General features: G+C 57.5%; 1 protein-coding gene across 1 annotated transcript; it reads right to left on the minus strand.

Moving 5' to 3' along the window:
• Positions 1-209: 209 nt before the first annotated feature.
• Positions 210-8,697, minus strand: LOC129784440 (uncharacterized). Its single transcript, XM_055803730.1, has 5 exons — positions 8,473-8,697; positions 7,587-7,934; positions 1,148-1,274; positions 643-802; positions 210-224 (listed from the first exon to the last, which is right to left on the minus strand). Exons 1-5 carry the CDS (start codon positions 8,522-8,524, stop codon positions 210-212), a joined length of 702 nt encoding a protein of 233 aa, XP_055659705.1. The 5' UTR covers positions 8,525-8,697.
• Positions 8,698-9,665: the final 968 nt, after the last annotated feature.

Raw genomic sequence — 9,665 nt, forward strand, 5'->3', positions numbered from 1 at the left:
TATGGCTCTGACATGGGGGCAGCTTCTGGCAGCTTCTCGCAGAAGCCATCCCTGCAGCCCGTCCGCTACCACAGCCTTAGGTGAAACACGTGCACTGTCATTACCCTGGTGTGATTATGTGCAAAACCTGTTTTGTGTCTGCAGGATAAAGCCAGCCAGCTCAAGGTGCACAGAGGAGGCTGCTGGCAGCTCCCTCTTGCTACGGGCAATTACCGCACCCGCACCTGCAGGCAAAACAGCAGCAGAGCAAAGGCCAGCACATCAATTAAAACAGGGGAAAAATAACAAGAATGCGTGAGCATTCGCAGGGCAGCCAAACCATTTGCTCAGCTGCTCTGTAAATTAATGTTGCTCCTGCCTTTCTCTGCCTTTACAAGAGAGGGTATTTGCCTTCACGTGAGCCTAGAGACAGGCTCACTGCTACATCACTTCTGATGCCCCAGCCTCAGCGGCTGCGGCCCAAGGGGAGTCTGGCTTGTCCCAGACACACCCCTTCTGCGGCCACATGAGTGTGTCACTGTGGAACTGCTCCCTCTGCAAGGGCAGGGGCTGGTCCCAGACCCCTGAGGAGATCACCAAGGTCAGGCGGGAGCTGCTACCACTGAGGGATTTAATGTTTCTTTTCCTTTCTTTTCCTGGTACCATGGGAATTCTTTGGGTGGCTGCAGCAAAGGGGATGTTCTCCAGCTTTGCATTATCCTCCACACATAGGCTTGAGATGTGGACAGGCTCGATATCTGGAAGGGCCTTGAAAACGTCCACTCTGCGGTGCTTTCTTGAGCGCTTCTCATCATCAAAGAGCCTGGATCCAGACGCAGCTGCACAAGTCACACAGGCCTGTGCCTCACAGCAGTACAGGCTGGGGAGGCAGAGGCCCAGCCTCACCACAGCCCCCAGGTGCTGCTGCTGAGTAGGCTGAGCTCAGAGCTCCAGGCAAGCAGTGGCAGGGAGGGATGTGCCCCTCACAGCACCGCCCATGTTTCTATGCGCTGCTGCGTGCTGTGGGCACCACTGTGGGCTCAGTGCACAGAAATAGGCAGCGCTGTCCTGGAGCTCAGCATCCCGCACATGCAGAACCACCTGGGAGGTCTCCACAGACAGTGAAGACGAGAACCTCCCTGAATCCACCTGCGGTTTCCATTTGTACACTCCCTGCAGCAGCATCTGAGGGGACTGCGTCTGGCGCTGCTGGTACCAGAAGATGTAGGAACTGGCAGAACTGGTGGAGAAATTGCAGCGCAGAGCTGTGCTGTGTCCTCTCTGGATGGTCATTTCTGCAGGGAACTGGAGCACAGAGTCCTTTTGGGCATGACCTGTAAAGCCAGAAACTTCTTTCAGCCTTGCTTGCCTGTGCACCAGTCCATCTGTCACTTCCTGGGCTTGCTCACTGTCCCCGCTCTCCATCTCACTTTTCCCAGGCTCTGAGATGCTGAGCTGCTTGTCCCTGCACCCTTCTTTCTGCAGCTGCTTGCCACTCCTCACCGCCCAGATCATCCTGCTTTCCAGCAGTGCGCACATGTCTTTCCAGCCACTCTTTCTCTCCGTATCTGCCTCTGAGCTATGTTAACTGCTGCTGTCTCCTTCAGCAGCGGCAGCCATGAGCTGTCCTTCTCCCACCTCTGACTGTATCTTCTTGCTAGCGAAGCTCCTCCATATGACACACCACGTCCTCTGCCCTTGCCCTGTCCCTGTACAGCATTTCAGCTCTCCTTGACTCTAGTTAGCCTTTTCTGTTTGTCCCCCGAGGTTTAGAGACAGCCCTGCAGAGGCTGGTAACCTTTTCTCCAGCACACCTAGGAGAGAAGCTCCTAGATGCCACACAGCTCCGTTCCCCAGCGTCTTCCCTCTTTCAGGCTTGGACTGTATTAGCAGCACACTCAAGAATGCTCGGTACCTGCAAATGCAGGGTAAAGTCTTGTCCTTCCTCTTATGCTCGTTACTCCTGACATCTCCCACATTATTTGCCATACCCACCTGCAGCCCCGGCTCTCCCTACAGAAACACTCCCTGATCCCCCAGGCCGTCAGGACTGACACCTCCGTGCTTCCACCACCAGCTGCGCAAACTCTTGCCTCGTTCACCCCAGCCTGGAAGTGGCATCTCACCAAAGGCTGCCAGTCCCGCCAGGGCTGCCAGCACAATCAGGGCCATGTCACGCTCTCCCTTCACGGGGTGTGCAGGCACCTGCCAGCCGGAGGGACCTGATGCTTGCAACTTCACCTCTTCCTCTGCCTCTGCCCGATCAAAGAGGCCTCCAAACCACAGCCCAGAGGGCGGAGCAAAACTCTCTCCCTGCTGCTCCAGGCAGGCCTCGTTGCACCTGTCCCCCAGCCTCTACCACCAGAACGTTCTCCAGAGCCTCGTGGTGTAGGTACCGTCCATCAGAGGGAATGGCATCCCTGGTGATCTTCTCCTGGCATCGGACCCAGGTGTCGCACACTCTCCCTTCCCCTCTGGCTGTGGAGCAGGAACCTGAAGAGAAACATCTCTGTAAAGAGCATCTGCTGCAGAAACCAGCCGCACAGGGACAGGCACGCTCCCGCACTCTGGCAGGGGGAGGACACTGCCACACAGCTCTCCGTTGTACAGGCAGTCCCCCTGTGTCCCTTCACCTGCCCACATTAGCCACAGGCGCCAGGTGCTTGTCCCACCCTGGGCCCCAGAACCGCTATCCCCAGGCAAGCCAAAGGGCTGCTCGGTTTTACTGCCTCCTGCTCCTGGAGCAGGGCTCCTCTGCCACTTCTCACCCAGGGCCCTTGGCTCACACAGCTGGCAGGGACTGCAGAAAACAGCTGGCGAGCGCAGCAGCCCCCATTCACAACCCCGCTCCCACAAGGCCTTCAGGGTCCTGCTGCTCAGCCGAGGCCGTGGCAGAAGGACGGTGGGCTGCCCTCTGCTCTCCAATGTCTGCAAACCTGCCAGGGGCTCCTGGTAATGCACTGTAGCTGCCACCACAGTCCCCAGCTGAGGCAGGACGAAGGGCTGAACCTTTCCCCTCTGCCTCTCAAGCCTGTGCACATGAACTTTCACAGCTGCGTCAGCTCCTGCAGCCGCACCGGCCTCGCTGGGGACTGGCTGGGACCAGGAGCCAACTTTGACATCTAGATGAACACGCCAACCAAATGTTTTATATATATATATATATGTATTTAGTATCCAATCATTGGTAAAATATGCATGATCATTAGTGAAAGATGTAGCTTAGATAGAATATAATCATTTGCAAAGATGGAGTGCATCCTTCCTTGCTTAGAGGCAGGTGGTCAAGGCTGTGAAACCAGATATATGGCCTTCTATGGAAACCGGTGGTTAAAATCAAGTAGGTAAGGGAGGCTCCCTTGGTTCCTCCTGGTAGCCCGGGCCAGGCTTTGGTGGGATCTGAGAGGAGAGTGAAACCAGATGTCTCTGCATTTGAAATCAGGTGATCTTGTTTATTCAACACTATAAGAGCTGGACCCTCTGACAGTGACTTTGGAGACCTCACCTATGAGTGGATGCCCTGTGTAGGACCTCCCAAATGCTGGGACAGGCTCTCCAAATCCTCACTGTAACCAGGGCTCCCAGCAGCTGTGGACCCGGATGACGGTAAAGTATTAAGGCAATTGGTGATGTATCTTTCTTAACCGCTTAGCCTGTCATAGGCAGCAGTGATTAGGTGCATTGCCTTGTTTTATTCTTGCTGTATCCTTTCACTTACTACTTGTTTCACTTCCTATTCTATTTTTTAAAATGTAAGTAAAGATAAACTCACTTCTTTAACTAGGGGTCTATTTCCTTTGTACTGACCCGGTCTATGGCAAAACACCTCTCTGCAGGAGGCCTTCCCACAGCAGCAGGAGCAGGCTGGAAGTGGACTGTGAAGCCGGGGCAGCCAGTTTGTAATTGTGTGCCTGAGCCAACGTTACAAAGGTACCAGCAAGAAACCACTTCTCCTTGTGGATTCAAAGCAATGGCTTGCCCCCAGGCTGTCTCAGTTGTGACTTTCTGTTCTAACAGGGCCTGGCTATGTTAGTGGGGTGGAAGAGATCCCCAGCCCCTGCCTGCTGAGCAGCAGCAATGCCTGGCTCATGTGGCAGGAGGACTTCTGCTGCCTGCCTCCCTGTGCAGACCCAAGAGGAGTCGCTCCTCGCCAGGGACCACGACTGAAGGGCAATGTTTTATCAGGGCATTTCACTTGCATGTCTGAAATCCTTTTTCCCTAGCTGTGCTACAAGGAACCATCACCTGCAGCAGCACAGCTGCACTTCCTAACCCAACCACAGTAAACCTTGTAACAAGCTGGAGTTCCTTCTTAATGAGGATAGCACCTGCAATGGTCCTTGTAGAAGAGGGAGGGATGGCATTTCTCCATACAGACGAGCAAGCCATTTGGCCACAGCACCGCCAAAGCGCTGCTCCTGGCCCTTGGCATGCCCCCTGGTTTGCCTGCCCGACCGAGGAGATCTTGGACATGGAGGAAACGGGTACAGAATCCATGCAGGTTTTACAGTCCAAACTAAGGGCGCTGCTGCCAGAGGTTCTGGGGGTTTTTTGATGGTGATTTAAACCACCTACTGATGGAGCTGCCATGGTTCTTTACACCTCTCTTACTCCCCTGCTGATTGCCTTGATTTATACCCTGAGAACTCAGGTTGTCCCAGCTGCTACTATCTGCTGATTTGCAGTCAACTTCTGTCCAGCTTGCGGTGGTTCACAGTAGCAATGATGTCAGACCTGTTTCCAATGGAAGAAAATGCTCTAAAAGCATGACCAACCGCAATGGAGTAATCCTTCTGTGGACGCAATCTGCACAGTGTCCTGTGCCCTGGCTGTGGCCTGCTGATGTAAGGGGGAGTTTGTGAGCATTGTGGACTGTCTGAGAAGGGCATATATGACTGTTAATTGAAAACACTTGATTCACAGAGGTGAGGAGTGGAATGTATTTGGTTTATGGGGCAAGGTTATGGTAGCAGGGGGGCTGCCGGGGTGGCTTCTGTGAGAAGGTGCCAGTCAGTGCCGCCCCATGTTGTTCAGAGCCAGTTTCAGGTGGCTACAAGACGGACCTGCCACTGACCAAAGCTGGGCCAGTCAGTGACGGTGGTGGCGCCTCCACAATAATACATTTAAGAAGGTTGAAAAAGTGGTGCACAAGAGCATGTGGGAGAGAGGAATGAGAATATGGGAGAGAAACAACTCTGCAGGCACTGAAGTCAGCAAAGAAGGAGGAGGGGATGAGGTGCTCCAGGTTCATGTGTGGCTCATGACACAGGTTGTCCCTGATGAGCTGGTGATGCAGCTTGTCCCCCTGCAGCCCATGGAGGTTAAGGGTGGGGCAGACATCCACCTGCAGCCCATGGAGGAGCCCATGCCACAGCAGGTGGATGTGCCCTGAAGGAAGCTGTGACCCCATGGAGATCCCATCATGGAGCAGGCTTCTGGCAAGATCTGTGGCCCCACGGGGGATCCACGCTGTAGCAGTTTGTGAAGAACTGCAGCCCACGGAAAGGACTCGTGTTGGAGAAGGACAGTCTCCCACGGGAGGGACCCCACACCGCAGCAGGGAAAGAGCATGAGGAGGAAGAGGCGGCAGAGGGAATGAGTTATGAACTGACTGCAGCACCCATTGCACATCCTCCTGTGTTCCTCTGGGGGAGGAAGTAGGGACGTCAGGACGGAAGGTGAGCCCAGGCATAAGGAAGTGTTGCAGGGAAGGTGTTTTAAAATTTATTCTCATTTCTCATTCTCCTACTCTGATTTGATTGGCAAGAAATTAATTTCTCCAAGCTGAGCCTGTTTGCCTGTGACACCAACTGCTGGGTCAAAATTTCCCTGTCCTTGCCACAAACCATGAGCCTTCTTATTTTTCCATCCTGGTGAGTAGTGGGAGTGATAGAGCAGAGTGGGGGAGACGTTGCAGCCAGGCAAGGTCAACCCAACCCCAACACGCCATGCTCATGCTGGCCCAGTACAGCAGTAGAGATAGTTAACTGTCACAGCAGTATCCAAACTAGCCGGCTGCAACAAGGCTTTTACCATCACATACCCCCTTAACTTCAATAAGTAGCTCCCGCATCTTGCCCCGGCAGAGCTGCCAATCCCTCACAAGGTTTCACAAGGTCATCTACTGTCCATGCTGTTTCCTCATCCTCTTCAGGCCAGTACACCCTGCTGCGTTCCTCTGCTGCATCTGGATTCTCTCTTCACCCAGGGCTCCTCTTGCAGCCAGCCTCTACCTTATCCAGCCCCCCCTTCTACTTCACACATCTCCCTGGCACTCTCCTTGGTTTTTTATACATCCAGAACACACGTGCACTCTTTCTCCTCCCTCTGCTTCTTCCAGGTCTCTCTTCATCCAGTGGTCCCCTTCCATACCCCTTAGAGCTATTTAACTACTTAGCAGGAACCAGCCACAGCTGCACATTATCCACATCAGCCAACCCACCGACCCTGAAGGCAGCCCACAGCTGTGTATTATCAATGTTAATTAACAGGACTTCATTGCTCTATAATTCCTCTACAGCTAACAAACTTCCCTTTGCAGAAGGGACATTGCAGCAGCAGAGCCACCTGGGAGGAGGTGACCAAAAAGCCCACTGCCCACACTCCCGGCGCTGGCAGGGAGCAGAGCTTCTTTGTCATGACAGTGCTTTTTGCCAAGCACTTTGCGTATGGTGACACCATGACTGAAGGCCATGGCTGAGAGGATCGGGAACTCAGGCATAGCCAGGAAGAAGCAGGAAAATAACAGCAGGAGACACAAAGGATTGTTCTGTTGGCAAGGAATCTTGGGGACAGCATCTGGGGGACGATGGTGGTGACACAGCAGATCTCCAGGAAGGAAAGCCTGACAGGAAGAAATGCACAAGGATCTGCAGGGAATTGCCTGATTTGAATGCCCAGGGAGCTTGTTAGTGTTAATAACAACTCCAAGCTGAGATCTTTGTGTGCGTCCTTGGGATGGGGAAAATTACCGGGTGGAAGCTGCTGCTGTGTTTGCCCAAGGCAGCCAGGCAAAGGTGAGACACCCACTAAGCTGAGCATCGTGCTGGAGCATTTGCGTTCGCTTTATTCTTGACATCGTGAACTCCCTGTGCCATGGCAGCACTTGGAGGACCTAGAGGTGTCACTTGGCCTTCCTAAAAGTCATGAAGAGCTCAGCATCCTTGGCAAGAGGAGAAGCAGCCTGAGGTGGCCTGGATGGGAATCGGTCCCCTCTGGGAAGGCGTTGCGGGACAATGCCGGCAGGCCTTTTCAGACAGGCCAGGGGACGCCACGGTACCCGCAAGGCTCTGACCCCGTGCTGGGCAAGCACGAGCGCGTGGTGGGAAACACGCTGCGCCCCGCTGCCTTGCACAGACCCTTTCAGGCTCCCCGTGCAGCGCGGCCCAAGCGCGGCTGTTTGCTGCCTCGGAGCACCGATGCGCAGCAGCCCTCGAGGAGGAGAGGTGCTGAGCCCGGGCAGCGACTGCAAGGGGCACCCGCTGATCCCGGTGCCGGTGCCGGTGCCGCAGGCGGTGGCGGGAAGCGCCCGCGGCCGGGCGGGCCGAGGCGGCAGCGCCCCCTGGCGGGCCCGGCCGGGGCTGTCCCCCCGCCCCCGACACACACGCCCGGCGCCGGCCGCCGAGGTTCGTGCCCGGCCGCAGCCCCGGCTCCGAGCCCCGTGTCTCCCACGGCGCAGTAATACACCGCCGCGTCCCTGCGCCGGGGCCGGGCGAGCCACAGGGCGCTGGACCGGCGGTCTGCCGCCACCGACATCCGCCCCGGAGGGTCCTGCACCTCTCTGGACCCTTTGTGACCGCTCGTGATGAATGCGGGACCTCGGCCCGGGAGCTGGCGGTACCACACTATCGATTCTTCTGTCCGTATGCTGGGGTGTGAGCAGCTGATGGCGATGCCGGTGTCCTCGGTGGTCTCTGCCGACGGCTCCTGCTGCACCTGGGCTCTGCCCACAGCCACTGCCGAGGAGAAAAAGAAGGGGGAATCCTCAAAACCTGCTTTGTGCCCTGCCCCGCCTGCCGTTCGCCATGGCAAATCCCAGCCAGGAACGTTCGGGCATGGGGGGGGGGAGAAGAGTTTCCAGAGGATGTCTACAGGTGCATTAACGGAGGTGTCCGTTAACGGCTGGCAGACATACGAACGCGAGAGTGACAGGTGGAGTCACTGGAGAAAACCAGGGACAAAGGGAAGGAGCCCGAGGGGAAGCAGCAGCGGGGAAGCAGCAGCGGGGAAGGAGCCCGAGGGGAAGCAGCAGCGGGGAAGGAGCGGCTGCAGGCGCTCCGCGGCAGAAGGCGGAGGGAAGGAGGCAGCGGGCAGGGCTGGACAGCGAGAGCACGGCGAGTTTCCGCAGGGAAGGCGGGATGGCAGCAGAGGGAGGGAGGGACGCGAGCCCGGCGCGGCGGCAGGGCTCCGTGCAGAAGCCCGAGGGGACGGCAGCCCCGCGGGGGCCCCCGCAGGCCGAGCCCCGGCCCGCCCCCCGCCGCCAGCCCCGCGCACCCAGCAGCAGCGCGGCCAGCCCCGCCAGCCCTGCGCCCCGGCCCCGCCGCATGCCGCCGCTCCGCCGCCCGCGCCTCGCTGCCCCGCGCCAGCCCCGGCTCTGGGCGGCGGCCGCGGCGCCTCCTCTCCGCCGCCTCCTCTGCTCCGCGCCGCCGCCAGCTCCGCCCCGGGGCTGAGCCCGGCGCCGGCGCCGCTCGGGGGCTCGCCGCAGCCTGGGGCAGCAGCGGGGCCTCGGCCCGGGAGATGGAGCAGCTTCCAGAGCTGCCTCCCCGCTCCGGGGCTGGAAGCGGCAGCCCCCGCTGCCCTGCGGGTGCCGGGGAGCAGCCTCAGAGCCTGCCTTCTGCTGCCTCTGCAGCCCACTTGGGTCATAGAGAAGGTGTGCGAGAAGATGCCGCTCCAGCTGTTGCCCAGCAGTGCTGAGAAAAGGGGAGCAATCGCCTCTCTTGGCCTCTTGGCAATGCTTTGTCTGAGGCGGCCGAGGATTCCCTTGGAACTCCTTGGCGCAGGGGCACAGTACTGGCTCATGGCCAGCTTGGTGTCTACCAGAAGCCTTGTTTGTTCTCTGCACAGGACTGCTTTCTATGGGTGACCCCGGGCTGCCCTGGTGCGTGGTGCTGTTCTTCCAAGGACGGGAGTTTTTCCCTTTCCCTTGTTTCCCTTGTTTCCCGCCCGCGTCCCCACCGGGAGCTCTGAGAGAGCAGAGCTGCCAGAAACGACTCTGCCAGGGGAACCCAGAACGAGAAAGGGAGGAGAGAATTCTTGTTCTTAGCATGCCTGAAATGCCTGTGCTGTGCTCCTGCCTCCTCCAGCAGTGGCACCTGTTGCTCCTGCACTCAGCAGCTTCTGCCTTGCCAGGGTGGAGGGGCGACAGGCCTGCAGCTGGGGACCAACCTCTCTGACACATCCCCCCATGCAATGTCGTGGGAGTCTCTCCTTCCCTGATGCCTGTGTCCTCTCTCTCACAGCACAAGGCCTTGGTGGGGTTGGCCTGTCCTAGCGCCTTCACGGTGCCTAGCGCCAAGCTCCTGTCAGCACAGCCCAGGGCTGCAGCTCTTACAAACATCATCTTCAACACCCCCAAGCCCTGCAGACACCAACTGTCCCACTCAGCCCCACAGGCACTGTGGACTTTCTCCTTCTATCCAAAAGAAGATCGGTACTCGAGGAAGCAACACAGGAAGCTTTGTGCCCCG

This window comes from Falco peregrinus, chromosome 5, assembly GCF_023634155.1.
Source record: "Falco peregrinus isolate bFalPer1 chromosome 5, bFalPer1.pri, whole genome shotgun sequence".
Lineage (NCBI taxonomy): Eukaryota > Metazoa > Chordata > Aves > Falconiformes > Falconidae > Falco > Falco peregrinus.

What these genes read in the sequence shown, in the direction of transcription:
- LOC129784440 (XM_055803730.1), bottom strand. Translation starts at nt 8,524, where the DNA reads ATGCGGCGGGGCCGGGGCGCAGGGCTGGCGGGGCTGGCCGCGCTGCTG. An exon ending in GCTGGCCGCGCTGCTGCTGG is followed by an intron (nt 7,935 to 8,472) that starts GTGCGCGGGGCT and finishes TCTCCTCGGCAG; the next exon opens with TGGCTGTGGGCAGAGCCCAG. An exon ending in ACCTCGGCGGCCGGCGCCGG is followed by an intron (nt 1,275 to 7,586) that starts GCGTGTGTGTCG and finishes AGTTCCCTGCAG; the next exon opens with AAATGACCATCCAGAGAGGA.